Source organism: Dermacentor variabilis, chromosome 7 (genome assembly GCF_050947875.1).
Source record: "Dermacentor variabilis isolate Ectoservices chromosome 7, ASM5094787v1, whole genome shotgun sequence".
Lineage (NCBI taxonomy): Eukaryota > Metazoa > Arthropoda > Arachnida > Ixodida > Ixodidae > Dermacentor > Dermacentor variabilis.
The window spans coordinates 25,461,115-25,480,667 of NC_134574.1; the positions used below are offsets into that span (position 1 = coordinate 25,461,115).

General features: G+C 47.5%; 1 protein-coding gene across 1 annotated transcript in view; it reads left to right on the top strand.

The window, feature by feature from the left end:
* Positions 1–8,034: 8,034 nt before the first annotated feature.
* The window catches only part of LOC142588986 (uncharacterized), a 53,878-nt gene continuing 42,359 nt past the window's right edge, over positions 8,035–19,553 (top strand). The window contains exon 1 of the mRNA XM_075700779.1: positions 8,035–8,201. Within this exon, the coding sequence (XP_075556894.1) occupies positions 8,051–8,201 (151 nt within the window). The 5' untranslated portion in view covers positions 8,035–8,050. The remainder of the gene's footprint in view (positions 8,202–19,553) is intronic.

Below are 19,553 nucleotides of genomic sequence, written 5' to 3' on the forward strand. Positions count from 1 at the left end.
GGTCCTCTTCCTAAGTTAAAGCCGAGTACCTGTTCTGTAGCTTGATCCGGAATTCCTCTAGTTTCCCTCTTACCGCTAACTCATTGATTGGCTTCTTGTGTACCAGTTTCTTCCGTTCCCTCCTCAAGTCTAGGCTAATTCGAGTTCTTACCATTCTATGGTCACTGCAGCGTACCTTGCCGAGCACGTCTACATCTTGTATGATGCCAGGGTTCGCGCAGAGTATGAAGTCGATTTCATTTCTAGTCTCACCATTCGGGCTCCTCCACGTCCACTTTCGACTAACCCGCTTGCGGAAAAAGGTGTTCATTATCCGCATATTATTCTGTTCTGCAAACTCTACTAATAATTCTCCTCTGCTATTCCTAGAGCCTATGCCATATTCCCCCACTGACTTGTCTCCAGCCTGCTTCTTGCCTACCCTGGCATTGAAGTCGCCCATCAGTATAGTGTATTTTGTTTTGACTTTACCCATCGCCGATTCCACGTCTTCATAAAAGCTTTCGACTTCCTGGTCATCATGACTGCATGTAGGGGCATAGACTTGTACCACCTTCAATTTGTACCTCTTATTAAGCTTCACAACAAGACCTGCCACCCTCTCGTTAATGCTATAGAATTCCTGTATGTTACCAGCTATTTCCTTATTAATCAGGAATCCGACTCCTAGTTCTCGTCTCTCTGCTAAGCCCCGGTAACACAGTACATGTCCGCTTTTTAGCACTGTATATGCTTCTTTTGTCCTCCTAACCTCACTGAGCCCTATTATATCCCATTTACTACCCTCTAATTCCTCCAATAACACTGCTAGACTCGCCTCGCTAGATAGCGTTCTAACGTTAAACGTTTCCAGGTTCAGATTCCAATGGCGGCCTGTCCGGAGCCAGGTATTCTTAGCACCCTCTGCAGCGTCACAGATCTGACCGCCGCCGTGGTCAGTTCCTTCGCGGCTGCTGGGGACTGAGGGCCGGGGTTTGATTGTTGTATTCATATAGTAGTTAAAGATGCATTAATATGCCGAACAAGACTGAATTTTCTTTTGAATAGCCGCAGGCTGCTCCGTTCCGAGAGGAATAAAAGATGGCTGCCGCCGAACGCTCAGGCACTGGCTACTCGCAGCTGCCGGAGAGCATGAGTTTATTTGCGAATAATAAACTTTTTGCGTGGCTGTGTAACGTTTTCGAGCGCTTTCGGTACGTTTATGACCTCGCTCAGTAAAATTTTCTTTGCTGAGGATCCTTTTTAGCAGCATTCTTAACCTTCCGTTGCATGCCACCACAATTTTCGACCACACATCGCAAGATAACTAAGGGAAAGCGGACCAATCGCAGACGCTGGCACCACCCTTTTCATCCGGTTATCTATTTTCAGTGCAGTGGCTCAGCCCCATCTAATCCCGCTCCACTTGCGCGTGCTCCTCGCCTCTTGTGAGCCAATTAGATATGACAAGCCGCTCAGCGTTGGCAGTGTTATTTATTTTTAAAGCAAACAAAAGTGACCTCCTATAAACGAGATGAGCGTTTTATAGGTCTCTTCAGACAACCCTGCGGGTCACCAACCGATGCTTGCGTCGGCTGCTACGCAAATTTGACATCAGCAGATTGGAATAAGAACATATTAGAGTAGTCTTACGTTCTAGGGCCCCAGGAGTGGTATCAAACGGATGTACTTACATCATTCAGAAACGATGCCATCATTTCATGACTGCAACTTTCCAGAAGTCGACCTCAGCCATCTTCACCTAGGTAGTATAAAGTATGATGCCTTTGTGATGCCGTTCGGCCCGAGCAACGATAATCGCCAGCATGTTGCCAGAGCATCATCCAGGTCCTCAAATGAGAAGAACACACTCAATTCTGAGAAGCGTGTCACAGGAACGTGGCCCAAAGTTTCAACATTGATGGTGACCACACTACCCGCAATCTTCAGGCAGAAGTATTCAGCTATATCAACTAAGGAACGGTCATGATGGAGGGCTAGGACGCAGGATGTATGTCGTTGTCGTGGAGACGAGCGAACACCGCACACCGTGCTCGATATGATGCACTGCGGCTTGCGAGGGTCAAGGGATTTGCAAAATGTCTTCCATCCAGCTTGTCCATACGGCATTGGATTTAGTTTTTCATACGTGTAGCGTATAATGACATGAATTGACTTGGGGCGCCAGTATCACCTCTCAGCCTTTCTACGAATTCTTCAAATTCGCTCAAGTTTCACGTCTAAATCCTTATGTTCTTTGTACATATAGAAGTGTACTTAGACCCTTTCAGCACACTTGTAATGAGGTCATCATTGCTGCAGGCTAGACCTTCCTTGCATGCCTATTCACCTTTGTCTTATACGTTGACCATTTTACCTGTCAAGAAGTAGAAAAGGAGGAGCTGTTAAACCCTATGATTCTCAAGTAGGAGGGAGTATGGTCACTGCCGTGAGTCTCAGTGTCAGAAAACCGGCAAAAGTATAGACCAAGACGTCACGACACCAGAGTCAAATCCAAGCAACTGCTATAACTGGAGCCACGCAAATATGTTGCACTGCCATCGTTCATGATGCTCAGTTCCTGGTCGGAAGCAAATTCCACAAGTTTTTGGTGCTTCTCCAAATTACGGAGCTTCCCCAAAGCAAATGTCGAGCATTGAAGTCATAAGTTATAATCCAGGGTCCAAGAGTCGCCGCCAAGATGTCTCGCTGTCGGTCGCCGTCGAGCTGAATCGATAGAGCGATGTAGCCACCGATAAGGGTTAAGACCAATATCTTAACGTGGAGGCACACGTATTGGTTTCTATCATGAATTTACACCGAATGGGGCCGGTAATTCTGTGCGGCTGTAAACATTTACTTTGCTGTACTCCCCGCACGCCGATGACCTAAAGTCTTTGTACCCTGGGAGCCTCATTGGTTCTGACACTTTTGGTTCACATGTACGAAATCGGTTGGTAAAAACATATTGACGAAAACACGAGAACCGTGATTCAAGCCATCTGGTATTTCCATTGGAAGATTGTTGCACTTCGCATTTCATCACTGAGTTAAGACAGCGGACGTGTTATTCTGCCTACGGAAGATTCATTTGAGGCTTCTATACCGCATATTGCCTAGTGGCGCAACAATTGTGTGGGATTTGGAAAGTATAGATACACACACGCAATGACACGTACCCAGTGGCCCAAGTTGTTTACGTGGCAAGAAGCACCTCGCAAAGCGAAGTGCCAAGGAAAGTTTTCGTTAAAGGAAGGTGCTGGGAGGTAATATCTGAGCTAAGCGAAAATCTATTCAAACTATCCACGGCAGTCCGTAAAATAATGCAATGGCTTTTATCGGTTGTTCCAGAACTCAAAAACTATAGTAAACAAGTTTATGAGCTGGGTTCCATCGAACTTCATATAAGCACCAATGAGAAAAACGCACGTGCTGAATAGACTACTTTTCTTGTAAAGATACCCCTCGAAACGGTGCCTCTGTCATAAACTGAGACTACCTCCTATGATCGAGGATGTACAGGTAAAAGAAACTGCATGCAATGAAATGTTAAAGATGGTGCACCAGGCATGGTACCCTCATGCTCGTCGAACTCCTAGCAAAGCACAAGCTGGCCACGAAGCGCAAATCACTTGCATAACGAAGTAAAAGCAGCGCATAGGAACGACCGTTGCAACCATCGATGTGAAATACATTATTGGAAATTTATTGAAATAGAAAAAGATTTCCTACACGTAGGAGATATTTAAGCAGTTAAATCACTACTAACGGGGCGTGAAAAATGTTGCAGTGATGCGTGGTGGCAGCACAATCGAACCAGACCCCATATCCATGTGTATGAGTTACCTCCCGTTGTACTTTTTGCATAACCTAAGTACTGTCTTGAAACGTACTAATGCACATAGCTCGTTCTATCACTTTTACACTCTCTGTCAAGTGCTACCCGTAAAACCACTGTGAACTTTTGGAGGCCTTATGTCCTACATAGTATCTTTTTGCGCAATACAAAGAGCGACACACACACACACACACACACAATCTTTAATTAAATGACGAGGTTCTACGCGCCAAAACCGCTGATTATGAGGAACGCCGTATTGGCGGACTCCAGAAATTTCGACTACCTGGGGTTTCTTAGCGTGAACCTAAATCTAAGTACACTGGTGTTTTCGCACTTAGCCCTCATCGAAATTCGGCCGCCGTGACCGTGATTCGATCCCGCGACCTCATGCTCAGCAGCCCAACACCATAGCCACTGAGCAACCACGGCGGGTGCACACACAATGTTTACTAATATGTTAGAGAAGTTAGCGTAGCAGATCGCCTGACATATTAAATGACGCCTCTATGTTCAACCAGTTGTAAACTTATACGGGCTAGAATGTGCAGCGCTTCTGCGACAATGAACTGTTAATCGCAGCTCGTTTGCGAATAGCGCTTTCACAAATCGCCACTGCGTGATAATCTTTCCTTGGGGGTATTCGCGCTCCCCGTGCTGCTTGCAGCATCACACAAGGTGCCCGCCCGTGGTCTTCTGTGCTCAACGCTGGACGGAGCAGAGACGAGCGCTGAACCATGCACTGGGCCGTGTCCTCCTTTCTGCTGTGCGCCACGCTCACGTCACCGGCGCTCCTGGCAACCGCTGCTGCGGCCAAGGACGCTGCCCCTTCGGCCCAGCTTACGGTTCAGGACACGCTGAACGAGGTACGTCCTCACAAGCATCCCGTTAGCGGCGCATTCTTGCCACAAAAGAAAGTGTATTCGTCGTACAAATTGCCACCCAAATCTACGTATTCATCTTCGTCAGCCCCCTGCAGGACAAAGGCCACTTCCAACGATTTCTAATTACTCTATTTTTCCGTGAGAGAACCTCCACATTACCACTTAGTCGATCAATTGATCAATCTTCATTTTTCATCTATACAGAAATACAGACAGAGGAGTGCGCGAAAAAATAAAAAGAAATGAAAAAGACTGCAATGACAGCTTGGCAAGTTCGCAGCCCTTTAAATATTTCGAAACGGTTAAGAAGAAAATATTTGCAAGTAAATCGCTGTACAAAATTTCAGGCCACCTTCTCAGAGGAATTGAACAAATAATTATTGATTATATATTAAATAATAGCTCTATATTACCTAATCCAATAACATCACCCATCCTGCCGTCCTCAAATCCGTTTTACTTCCCTTTTCTATTACCTATTACCTATTCTATTACCTTATTAGACAACCACTTGTTTACTTCTTGTGCAGAGGGCCCCCAAGCCTAGCGAAAGGGTAAAAAAAGTATTAAAACAGGGCGAGTAAGCTATCAGCATGCACAAAGTTCAGAAAGCTTCGGACACAAGCGTTCACGTTTACCCATGTGCGGCCTGACTTCCGGGTCCGCTGACCGTATCCCCGCCTGTTATCAGTTAGGTCACCGGAGAGCCAGTTGTGTGCTGTACGCGTTTCCCGATAGGCCCAACCGTGCTTCTTGCACTTAATCTTAGCCGTTCAGTAACGCCATGAAGGAGCACACTTTCACATTTTTCTGGGTAACCGCCACTCCTTACATTAAATCATTGACACAACCACTCCAGACAATGTGTATAGAATGGGCGTTTTAATGCAGTGGCATGATAGGCGGATTTCACCACCTTGCAGGTATCCGTTCCTCTCACCAAAAATAGGGACTAACCTCGAAAGCCGTGCAGCCTGAGATCCTTGTTAGACGTGTGCCCTTAACGGTGGGTAAACTTACGGGAGGTTACTCACTGAAACAAAGTTAGCCCCAACCGCATTCCGAAGGACTTAAACGGGCATTCATATTCATGATTCACGGTGGCGATGAACAAGTCGTTAGTTTGAATTTCCACTAGAATTCCAACACAGTGAAGTGGAAAATGGTAAACCAAGCTCCAAAATTAACGTTACGTTTCACACCAGATCGGTACAGCCTGAACAGCAAGGCAATACGGCCCGCAGACACGCCACGTCTGGCAACTTGTCAGGTGTCTCGCCGTGTTTGCTTTCGAAGCGATCGATGCAGCTGGCGCTTCTGCGCAGAACTCCGACGGAGACGCATCGGCACATAATGACGGCCGATTTTCATGCACATAATTCGCCATGCATGTTCGTTAAACCGCGTCACGCGCATAATTCAATTGGTATAGGCAGTTACCGGTATCACTCGCTCATATTGTCGTGATTCAGCTGCGCTTCTTTCTTTTTGTACCGTCCTTCGTATGCGGGGAGAGTGCTGTGTGCGTTGCATCATCCTCGGATGCAGAGACGCACATTCCTAGTATTTCGCCGCAGGGCGGCCAGACAATCCTCCCAAATTATCATAGCCGCCGTAGTCGCGTCAAATCAGTTCACACGTTTTTAGGAGAACTAGGAAGGACTAGCACTGCGAGCTGTTGACGTACCGTCCGCCACCTTGACCATATGGGAAAAGTCGGTCACTCTAAACGAAGGTTACCAAGCTCAGTATGCAGTCAACTGCGGTTAGCGGCCTAACCACCATTTCGCCGCCTGTGCAACTCCGTTAACCGTGTTTAGTATAACCTCCGTTACATTACCTACGCCTAAGGCCGCCCGTGTAGCAAGGCTATAACATAGCGTCTCAAAGCGCCAGCTGCCACGAGAGAAGAATGCGAGAAACTGGCACGTGACACACGCGTCAGACATATCGAAGAGTGACTATCGCTATAGAAATTAAGCGTGCGTCCGATCGTGGTCTAAGAGTTAGAGCATCGGGCTGCTGTGCTGCGAGGGAGAGGTTCGATCCCTCCGAAGGTAATGCATGGCTCATTAGGCTGTTCCAGAATAGCGTTTGCAACCAAAGGTAAACGCATTACGTTAATAAACTCCAGGCAAGAGACTGGCGCCGCCTGCAAACTAACACATACCCACACTTGTCTCGTCTACACGCAATCTACCCAGACAGTTATACGTCCCGAACATGTCCCTGGTGTAGCAACCACACAGCGACACTCGCGCACATAACACACGAATGCACCGACCGTCCGGGCGGCGCAAGTCAAAACACACACACTCACTACGTGGTCTTGGGAGGCGAGACTCTCCGAACTGGACCTGGGAAGCCAACTGGCGACCCTCGACCAGGCCCGGCGAGCCGCGATCGCCAGTGGAGCCCTGTCAGAGGGAACTACCCAGGAATAAACAGCCGCTACGGTTTCTGCAATAATAAAGTTTCTCCTCCTCCTCCTCGTACGTACGTAATGAATTGGTGCGGTCCACACTACACATCCTCCGGACGTTATTGGGCTCCTGTGGTTTGCATGCGCTATGATAATGTACGTTATTTCGCGAATTTAACGTTCGCAATGTTAGCGGACGGTAAGAAATAGCGTTGTCGAACATGGGGGCGGTGGGGCGGGCACTCATGAGTCCCGCCTCAGCGTGAATTCTCGTGATGGCTGCGCTTTGACTCGAGTTGATCACCAATAACTGTTGAAATCAGCTTTCCCTTTCTCTAAACTCACCTGAAACGTTCGTTATTAGCCCACAGCACGTCCAATTTTTCAGCTCAGCAGGCCTGATTCTTGGGCTAGTTGGTACGGTTTTCCGGCGGCCGTAGGCCTAACGAGACGCGTCGGCATAGCAACAACAGGATGGTTGCTAATGCATTATCTTGGCTTGGATACGTTTGGCACGAGGCACCCGCGTCCGATGCCGATAGCGACGTCCGAATCTGTACGCTGACGCCGGATTTTCTGCGACAAGGCACCCTTAACACTCCCGCGTTAATAAGAAAAGCGAAGCACTGCAGAAATGAAAACACGTTCAAAAGCCAGGCAAGCAGGTGCAAGCGTACAATAAAGGCATCCAGACCGGCACTGTTTTTTGTGCAACAGTACGAAATTACAACAAATTCCCGAAAAAGCGACCGATTGCATCCGCCTTTAAACTTTTTCACGAAGGTACCTCGTTTTTCGGAGAACCTCAAACAAAATTCGTAAAATTGAGTAGTAAGCCCAATATTGTAAACTTTACGGAGGATTCGTGAGAGTTTAAGGCAGCGCCTTGCACTGCAGGTCCGCCAGGTGCTGCCGGTGTTCGCGCGCATGCTTCGGCCGGCGTTCCAGTCTGCGCTGGACCTGCTGAGCCAGCATGTCAGCTACAACGTGTTGGGAGCCCTGGCCGTGCTGCTCACCAGCGCGGCTACGTTCGTCTTCTGGTTCCCGGGTACGCTCGGCTACGTCGGATTCACGCCGGGTAAGTCACCGCCGCTTTTGTAGCCTCTGGGCTTCGAGTTCAACGGCAGTGTTTTTGTGGGCTATCTGTTGCGCCAACACGAGGCAGCATCTCTTGAATGCCGAATTTCTGCAACATCCGGTACATCTATACAGTTGAGACGTGCACGGAGTCCACGTTTCATAATGCGCTTATTTTTAATGAGTGCACGTTTCCTAACGACGTTGTCTCGTACCTCACTGGTAGTGACCAACGTACGGAAAGTGGCACTGGCTACTCGCTTCGTAAGATCTCCGGAGCTTATCATTTCTCGATGAAACGCCTACTGGCGACTACACACTTTCTATGTGAAAGCAAGTACAGTGAGGAGTGCATTCGGTTAGACAATGGAATGACATTGCGGATTGATATTGTCAGGGATTGCGCTTACACTATGGTGCCACAGTTTATCAGTGTGCTACTCCGAGTGCCTTGAAGATACTGGATGTTGTTGACCATATATGGATTCGCCTGGCCACAGGGGCCTTCAGATCAAGTGCTATGCAAAGTATCTACGTGGAATAAAATGAGAGGTCACTGCACCTGCAAAGAACATACTCCAGCTTTACATATTTAGTGAATATACGCTATAACTGTGAACTTCCTTGTTATACAACCGTAAACTATTTGAGGAAAGTTGCACTTTTCTTTATATTCGACCAACACAGAGAGTCTTTCCCCTTGCATGTGAGGAATCTCAGTGAAGACATGAGTGTTCCACAAATAATACGTGGCCTAATGACTCCAACGAAGCTGTCACCGCCAGAGATGCACATTAGGGTGCACTTCCTTAACTTTTGTCCGGTAGTCCTGCTCGCAATTTCACGCCGACGCATAAAAGTCGCATGTCGGAGTATCTTACGCAGCAGTCGTTTCATTTTTGTCAGAATCTCATGTTCTACTTATGCAAACTAGTATACCTTTGTGACAGAGGCGTTTACAATATTGCCAGCAGTGGAACTGATCAAGGAATTCACTGCCTCTTTAGGCGTCGTAAAAGCTTGAGCGTCTATAAAATAGAAAAATAAACTCTAATTTTTTCACTTTGTTCATTCCTGTACGCCATTTATACATCTCATCGACATGTAATAATGTGCCGAGTGCCTGGCTACAACGGTATCGACCTTAATGTGCTCGCCGATGAAATCACCACTTCGATGGCAACCAAACGTAGCAATTCTCGTATAGCTGTACCTGCTACAGATTTGCAGCGTTTCTTGTGCAAGAAATTGGAGCGCTATTGACAACGTATGCGGGACAGTGAAACCTTTAATAGGCTGCATATTATCAACCCCAACATAGGAAAAATACATAAGCGCGACAAGCGGACGTCATCTTCTGGTGACTCAGAAGACGTCACATGTAACAGCACACACATTTACTCATTGGCTGGTGGTAGACCGCCAGCCTGCGATATATGGCAGGAGGTGCTGACCATCGTCTACGCGTGGCTAGAATGCCGTGAAGCAGGGCCCTAAATAATAACGTATTTTTATGCTAAATGACAACATATTCCTCTCCATCCGGCAATATTCTTTGGCACAGGCTTGTTGTTGACAGGGAAAAAGTTTAAGCTTCTTACATGATGTTGGCTCATTTCGTGTTATCAGCCCAAAACATTTCCAGCACATCCTTTCACCAGAGGCTGTTGCTTTGACACTATCGTTCTTACAGGGCGTGGTTCCGTGCCCTGGCGTTCAAGGGCTCTGTTAAAAAGTCGTGCTTCACGCGAACTGTTGCCATTGACACGTTTTAGTACACTACCCCTTTGTAACCTAAATCCGATCTTTATAGCACACCTCACGCGTCACTGACATAGTTTTAATACATATATAATACACACACTTTACAGCGACCGTTACGCGCCCCCGTTGATAAATGGCGATGCCGTTGTGCTACTGAGCTCAAGGTCGCAGGTTCGATGCCAGCTGCGCCGGCCGCATCCCAGTAGAGTCGGAATCCAGAAACGGTCGTGCACCGTTGCAACGCGTGCACGTTAAATAAACGCAGCTGGTCAGAATTAAGCACGGCGTGCGTCATAATCAAATCGTGAAATTTTGAAACGTAAAACCACAGAATTTTATTTTTAGCGACGCCTGCAGCTAGACCATTTTACAGCTATGTTACATCCACCCTACGTAATTCATTGGTTCATCGATATTTCATCACCACTCGCCTGGTGTTCCTTGGCCACATCTGACCCTTGGGCCGCAAAACGCCGCATCACCGCGAAGATAACGTGAATTCACGTAAAGATGCAGAAATGTATTACATGCTAGTACTCATGCATTGTATAAATAGCAAAACTACAGTGCGGCCAAAAAGCAAAAATTAATAAGAAAGCAAGTAAATATTTAAGTTAAACTCATTTTCATTTCAAAGTTAGGTACTGAAAATATGTGTAGGCCACACTATGCACTATAATCGTAATGCACATCCTAGTATACGGCTGTTATCTGCCATATTTCAGAAATATTTGAACTTGATCATGGTGAAGACGTCTTGTAAGCTTACCGAAATTTTCCCACAACGTCAAGTCGGTGGTAGACATGTTTTGTGCAATTATAAGCCTATTTTCTAATATGGTATTCACGTAAACTGTTCGAGCACATCATTGATAAGCACATCGTCATTCATTCACATCATTCACATGTTATTTTTGCTTTTAAGGGGTACCGAAGGAATTGGTCTTGGATTACTGACTGTCCTTTTAATTATATGAACGATCTCCCGCATACTATCACGTTTAATATCCACCTAGATGCACGTGATTGTGCTCTCATTTAGCATAATTACTTGTACAACAGATCATTATTGTCTCAATTGCCTTCACTCACATTCTGTACATATTGTGACAAAGGTGAATAGAAATTTTTTCGGAGGACAGTTTTAGTGTCATTCAGCACCAAACTAACCCCATTATGTTTTGATTATTTCTATAATGACGTTCATATAAGAGTATCATCATGATCAGCAGCAGCAGCAGCGTGGCTACGCCTACTGCAGTGCAAAGAATGTATCAGAATTCAAATACTTAGATGTCGTCTTTACGACTAAGTTATCGCGGGAGAAGCAAATCAACCCAATTTGTGGTAAAACTATAAAAGTTGGGTATCGTCGTCAGTTACCTATTGCATCTGAAGATGCTACATTGCTACTATACAGATCGTTAGTCCGCCCGATACTCTCATAGGCTTTGGTGGTCCGGAACGCTTATAAGGATCTCGAAACTGATACTTTAGCAGGCATAGGTGCTGGAAGTTGTCGTGTTCATCAACACTTGAGATGGATTGCAACAAATGTTTGGGGATATTAAACGAGAGCGTGTTAGACTAGGATTCTAGATTAATACGCAGAAGAGAAAGGTAATGTTCAAGAGCCTGGCAAGGGAACAAGATATCATGATCGCCAGTACGTGCTCTAGAGTCTGAGCAGAAGTAGGTTTATCTAGCGCAGTTACTCACAGGGGACCCTGATCATGAGAAGGAAACTTACAAAAGACTCAAAATGGGTTGGAGGTGCATACGACAGGCATTGCGACATGCTGGCTGGGACCTTGAAAAGAAAAGTGTACTATCGTTTCATTCTGCTGTACTAAAGTATCGAATATCCTGGCACGACAAGAAGTGCCTAGGGCAGAAAACCGGTACACGATTAGAGTTAAAAATGGGTGCGAAGGGAAAGGAATCGCAATCGAAGACGTCAGAAAACAAGGTGGGGTGATGAAATCAGGAAATTTGTTGGCGCAAGTTGGAATCAGCTAGCGTAAGGCAGATGTATGAGGGGAGATCGCTGGAAGAGGCCACCTTTCTGCAGTGGACTTCAAAGTATGATGATGATTATGATTATGATGATGCATACAAAAAAGCAACTTCTTTATTTTTCCCATAGGAATGACGGCCACTAAACTCGGCACTCCAATCTGTAAACGTACAATAGATTTGTTGTCGCGGGTGTGTCGACTCCTTCAACTTGGTGAAAAGGTAGACAAGACCAGACGGGCTTCCGTCAAACATTGAACTTCACTCCTTAAACTTGCTTATCACTGACGGGAAATATGTAACTTTAGCAAACAATTCTCTACTTGTAGACACCGGGACGTTACCACCACCTCTCTTCTATTCTCGCACAAATATCTTTAAATATAGTTTTTTTCTCCTTCTGACGACACTTGTAACTTCTTACCCACTTCCAGTCATTCCTAGCAGTCGCCTAAATTGATTTTTTATAAATATTCATTGTTCACAGATCGTTTCCTGCCTGCTTTCTGGGTTCCTTTTGTTTGCGGTTGGCATTTATAAGCGCTGTATTATTCGATGCCTTGCTTTCATAATGTAAAATAGGTATTTTCTTTCGTGTATTTCCTTGTTTTTCATGCGTGTCAACTTTTTTCACTGTTTACTTCTTTCACCACTCTTGCTATAGGCCAATAGGACTGTAGTAAGTCAAAATCAATAAATAAAACGTGCGCTTATGCTCAAGCGACAACAGAGCATGGAAATGACAAAATTGCGTAGTTTACGAATATACATCGCACATACGTTGCATTTTTTTCTAAGAGAGAACAAACAGTTCATAATATACTTAAGCTCATAAGCCTGCATTATCTTCTTTGTTTTTCAACTTTGATCAACCCGGGACAAAGGTACCAAGAAATGGTCATTTTGTAATCGCACCCGTATGCCAGTTCCTTTAACGAGTGTTGCAGGTACCACGATTGCGCCCTGTTGACGCGCGCGAACTTAGCTTCCAAATCATTGGAAGGGCCATGTGCCGAGACAGTATAGGCAGTTGTGCACAATTACACAGTGCTGCCTTGAGAGCGAAGGCACCCTTTCCGTGTTGTGCGTAGCGGGCGTCGTGTGGCCGGCAGTGACACTGAGTAGCACGTTCCGGCCGCTGCCCTACGTGCGTCTGGCCGTCAACGTGAGCCTGCTGACGTCAGCCCCAGTCGCCACGGCAACTCCCGCCGAATCCTCGCCCATCCTCGTGGCCGCCACACGTCGACACGGTCAGATGCGCACTTCTTGTGTATCCAATATCGCGTCCATGTTTGGTAACAACGCTGCACGAAAAAACGAAGACGAAGGCCTGTGCCTTCGTCTACATTTACCGCAGGCGCTGATTACCGACTGGAAAAGTCACTGAGGAAACGAGTTCTTCCATGTACACCAAACGTCTTTCTAACATAAACTAAACGAGTTCCTAATATACACTTCGATCGTTCAACTGTGCGTGCAGTTCAAGTGCACACGCAGTTGAAGTGAATATTAGGAACTTGTTAATGTATATTGATAAACTTGTGTCTTCAATAAGTTCTCTAGTTGATAGTCAAGGTTTCTGTTGGGTCTAGCCTTCGTCTTTGTTTTCAATGCGCTGCAATTTTAGGCATGAACCAACTTGCAGTTTTCTGTCTCCATCAGTATCGCATCGTTCCGGCACGACATGATAGTGTAGAGTTCCCGCAGTTCCCGCTAGCTTGTGACATGTGATGCGCAAGAACATACACATTGGATGACATTACACGTTGCATGGGATGACAATAAACACAACTAAACGCAACGAATTTAACTGCGTGACATTTAATTGCCTACTTCCATAAAGCTTCGCTTCGCTAAGTTTCGAGCATGTCCGCTAACTTTTTTTTAACTGTGTGAGATTGTGCCGCTTCAAGGACGCAAGCCAAATTCACCATTGACGAAAAGCCTAGGTCCAACTGTAATCTGTGGCCGTATTATCACAAAACTCACTTAGCATATATTGGTGCGCTTGCTGGTGGGGCAACCTTTTGGGCTGCGGCGCAGGACAGACGGGGGGCCGAGAACATAAGAATACACACCGTTGTTGTTGCTAGACATCCGAGACTGTATTCTGCGTTGATTAACATGCAATGCACTCTCATTAATCGAACATCACGGAACTAAGGAAATAAGTTTCGTTTATCAAATGTTTCTTTTGCGGGGAGATTGAGCTCGCCCATAAACACGATACCCTATTGAAACGGGCAGATGTTTTGCTGCCAACAGTCGATATCAGGTGTAGCAGATCTGATAACAATTAAACCTTTCTCTTACATAGTTCTTACTCGCGCGCAGCCGAAGGCTAGAGCTAGCAGCACAAAACATAATTACGGAAAAAAGTCATTTCTCAAAAACAAATTGCCGTTTTAGTGAAGCAACCACTGTCGAAGTCATCGAGAACTTTAGTGTTCGTCTAAAGCGCAAGCCCATTGCGGAGCCGTTTACGTTCTCCCATGGGTACAGGCTACGCAAGCTCGCAGCTTGCCGACATCGCCAACGCAAGGAAACTGCAGCATTACCCACGACCATGGTAGAGTCACATTGACTATTGCACCCACAAAAGCCCGCAAAAGCCCCCATGGCGAGAATTGGAGAACTAGTAAGAAAACCCGTAATTGAATGGCTCAAACTGAGGCGCGTGTAGCACTGCCACTGAGATTGACTGCTCGGATTGGTTTTCGGTAAGATTCGTGGTTCCGTTTATCCGGCGAGTGAAAACAAAAGTGGTTCCATTTTTAACGAACGTTTCTTTGCATTGTCTTTATGCAAAGCCAACTAACGGTGAGTCTGTTGCACTGTTTAAACGCCAATACCGCTTATTTCCGCTTATCGAGACTCCCCTATAAATGTAGATAGAAAATACGTGCTTAATATTTTATTTTAATTCTCGAGTTTGACGTGCCATAAACCCCCGATTTGATTAGAGGCACGCCGTAGTGCGGGGCTGCATGGTCGTTGCACCCCTGTGGTTCATTAGCATGAACCGAATGCAGAGTGCACGGCGTTCTTGCATTCCGCCCCCCATCGAAATGAAGTTACCGCGGCCGAGATCGAACCCGCGATTTCGAGCTCAGCAATGCAACACCATAGCCACTGGGCGGCCGCGGTAGCAGTAATCCACCAACATGTCGAACTGCATGGAAGAAGAGACAGTGCAAAAGAGAGTGGCCGGTATCTCGACACACTCGGGAACACGCAACGAAGCATACGCACTAATCGCTTGGGGAAAACGAAGCTCATTGTCCGATAAGACCACCACGTTGAGCTCAAACATACGAGGGCATTTCGTTTTCTTTATTTTTTTGTGAGGGCGAGAAATGCACCGTAGGTGTGGAAGGAGAGCTGGAGAGCAGGTCCTGGCTGATCAAAAGAAGATGAAAACACGCACCAAGTGGGGCTAACAATGTAACAACTGAGTTTCCAGTCACTCTATCTTTCTTTCCTGTCTGTTATTGCTGTACTTCGACATGCTGCATGTATTTTATAGTTTGCCAATTAACGCATTCATATTATCTGTTAGAGCACATGGCGTGGGTTTTTACCTTATAGTATACCGCTAGATCAAGTAGGAAGTTACAAAATGTACGTTTATTTAAAGCGGGCTTTCAATTCCTCTTCTCTATTGTTCTACAACACCACAGAGAGAGAAAGAGAAACGTTTATTGTTCGACACATTGTCCTGAGTGGGGCCCGGTATCAACCTGAGGTGGGAAGGTGCAGGAACCCTCTATCTTCGACTGCCATCTTGGCCCTGGCATTGAGTTATCGTTGGTCTTCCAGGTCCCCGAGGGTGAGGCTGGCCTCCCACGTTTCAAATAGGTGGTCTACCGTTTGCTTGTTGTACTCGTTTCGCATCCGTTCCCGGTTCCATTTCGCTTCCTTCCTGCCACGGGCATTCCAGGAGCAAGTGCGCCAAGGTGTTGGGTACGTTGCAGAGTGGGCAGAGGCAGCCGAGCAGCTTCGGGTAGAGGCGGCGCATTATCGTTCCGGGAGTGTACGTGATACTTTGTAGTCGTCTCAGGATCAAGCTTTCTTCTCTGCCGAGTTTTGAGTGGGGTGGAGGGTACACCCGGCGCTCGAGCCTGTAATGTTGTCATATGGCCGAATAGTTGGTGGGTACGGCCTCCCCCTCTCCCGCTGCGGGTCGGAGAGCGCGTGGTGGGAGGGTAGCCCGGCTGACGTGCTCGCGGGTAACAGCGTGGGCCGCTTCGTCCCCCCCTATTCACTCGTGTCCGGGTACCCACGGTTACGCAGGTGTACGGGAGCGGAGCGCTTCGTCGTTTTAGCATCTTGAGTGCGTCGGCCGAGATGCGGCCCCTCGAGAAATTTCTACAGGTGGCCTGAGAGTCGGTGAATATAACCACTGCATCTGTGCATGTGATGGTGGCGAGAGGAATTGCCGCTTCTTCAGCCATTTCCGGGTTGCGTGCCTTGCTGTTTATCAATGCTAACTCGGGACGACGCTGAGAGCGTACGCGTTTTGATACGCATACTTGGCCGCGTCGGTGTAGCGGGCGTCCGCGTATTGCTTGAACCTTCGTTTCATGGCGTTGGTTCCAGCCTGTCTTCTACACTTTGCTGAGAAAAAGACGCCAGAACGCTGGAGGCGATAAGATGCGCGACGGAACGGCTTCATTGAAATCACCTGAAACACCAGAAATATCAACAGCGTTGGTGCCATTTTCGGCACAAAGCAACGCGAAGTGCGCGGGCGCCTCAGGACGCCTTTTGGGGAGAGTTAAATGTTATCTCGAGGCTCTACGGCTTCTTCTCCGAAGACTCCGTGTGAAAGGAGTCGCTAACTCTAACCGCTGGAGCCTCGCCGGCGGCTGGACAGGTCGACGCCTGAAGCGTCATGGACGAAGAGGCAACCATGGAACCGCACGGTCAAAATGGTGAGGAAGAATTCATTACTATACCAACCGTGATACGCCACGCCAAGCCGAAGACCGTCATTCTGCGGCTGGGGACTAAAATCAACTTAACAGAAGCCATGCCCTACCTTGTGATCGCTGCCATCACGGCAGCAGCTGGACTTACGAGAGCCGAATCTCGAGACGTCACTACCCACGTTAGACATCTGAAGAACCTTGTAGTTGCGGAAAGCCGGCGGGAATCTGCGACGCAGAAGCTCGCCGCACTCAAGGCATTGCAGTTCAGAGGGGAACAACACGAAACAACAGCATACGTCGCGCATGATCCGGACAACGCAAGGGTTGTATTTAAAGGGCTTCCACTTGACGTCCCGGAGGACGAACTGAAAACAGCCTTAACGGACGCTTGAAGATCGGGAACTTCTAGCAGCGAGAAGACTGGGCAGATAAACAGCTATACTCATTACTGTCAAGGGACCAGAGCTACCCAAGAGAGCCCTACTTGGGAGATCAGTCACCAAAATACAGCCATTCCGTCCCAAGGCGGTCCAGTGTAGAACATGCTCCACCATTGGGAAGAGCGCAATTTTGTGTGGTGTGAGAAATGCGGGCTTCAATTCCCACCAGACCAAAGACCGGACAGAACACTGCCCGAGTGCGAAACGAAGCGTGCGAACTGCCACAGGCCTCATGGGGCCAGAGATCCCGACTGTCCAAAGAAAAAAAAAGCAGACCGCATGGCCAGATTGGCGGCCGAAAAACGCAAGCAACATATGTCTAGGAAAGAAAACACCAGCAATCGACGCCCGAAAGCATGCCGCAGTAAGCCACCACCGAAAAACGACACCAACTACACAACGCCGAAGACACAGAATCGCTTCGACTGCCTAAGAGAATCAACACCTGTGAACGTGCTGAGGCGCTCCGAAAACTACGGCAGCCTACCTGACCTCAGTAGGCGACAACCAAACAAGGGCACTACACCACCAACGAACAACGCCAATAACAAGACAAACAAGAAACGTCAACAGGGCGGTGCAGAAGGGAAAGGAGCATGGAGGCCGCCGGCAGAGGTAAGTCCGCCAGCTCCCACTCCTCAGGGTCGTACTGACGGCAAAAACAAAACTAACCCTCCTTATAACCCCACTCAGTGGCATGCCCAACATGAAACACGGTCAGGAAAGCTGCATACAGGAACACGGCAAAACCCAATCCACCAAACAACCAAGGACAACACGCTTGCCTACATTCTCAAAGAAATACCAGAAATTCGAAAAGAACAAGTATATTTGAGAAAAGAAGATGTAGAACGTGATAGAATAACAGCGGAAATGCAAAAACAACTCGTTTCTATTACACAACTTGCCGCGCCAACGCGAAGCGTGGAAACTTTGCAACGAACCTTTAGAAAACGACTTCCCCCATGGGAGGAAGCGCTCCCCTATAAACAAGGCCACTCTAGCAGTTATGCAGATTAATGACAGCAAACGTAACTCACGACACGAAACGGCAGTTACCATATGGCAATAGGATTGTAGAGGAATGCGCCGTAAAAACAACTATCTAATACAATACAAGCCGGACAAAATACTTCTTCAGGAGACCAATGCACCAATCTCCATACCGGGTTGCACAGCCTACCGCAATCCAAGTATTACACACCTCCCCCGAAGGCGAACCGATGGTGATCAGATTAGCTATCCTACAATGACGGCGACACTGGTGGTGAACCAACACACGGCCTTACACGAGGACCTCAGTCATATTGTTACGGAAGGGTGAAAGAAGAGAGAGAGGCATAAGATCGGCGAGACGCAGGCTGCTGCGTGTTGTTACTAGCCATCCATTTTAACCCCATTGACACTCCTTTTACATTGTAAATACAGTCTTATACTCCAAACATCCCCGTAACACATTGGTGGAGGTGCTGGGTACAACGGCTGGAAGCGGAGCTCCGCAGTGGACGTCGCATCACCGTCCTCACCATGAATGACGGTGAGCACTCGGGATCAACGTCGTTGCCACCTCCAACGTCATCACCGCCTGCTACGTCGTGTCCCCTTCGGTTGTGGTTGTGCAACGCAAGGATCTCGGAACATTCTGCGGGGCTGATGGCGTCGACGTTGAAGAGTGGGTGGCTATGTACGAGCGTGTGAGTGGAATGAACAGATGGGACCCTACGCTTATGCTAGCTAACCTGTTGTTCTACCTAAGAGGCACGGCAAAGGTGTGGTTCTAAAACCATGAAGACGAGCTGAACAGCTGGGACCAATGCAAAGAGAAGTTAACAGAGTTGTTTGGCAAACCAGCCGGCCGTAAAATTGCCGCAAAGCAGGAACTGGCCCCTTGTACCCAATCCCCCACCAAGTCATATGTTTCGTATATCCAGGACGTGCTGACGCTTTGTCGTAAAGCCGATCACGACATGACAGAACCTGAGAACGTAGGGGATGTGCTCAAGGGGATTGCTGACGACGCCTTTAATCTGATCACGTGCAAAAGCTGCTCTACAGTTGATGCTATCATCAAAGAGTGCCGACAATTCGAGCAGGCCAATAGCCGACGCGTCCTGCACCCATTCATTAGACCTCCCAACACTGCCGCAACGTCTGCGTGTTATCAGCCCGCACAGAAGCATGCATCGCCATCAGAAGACCTGG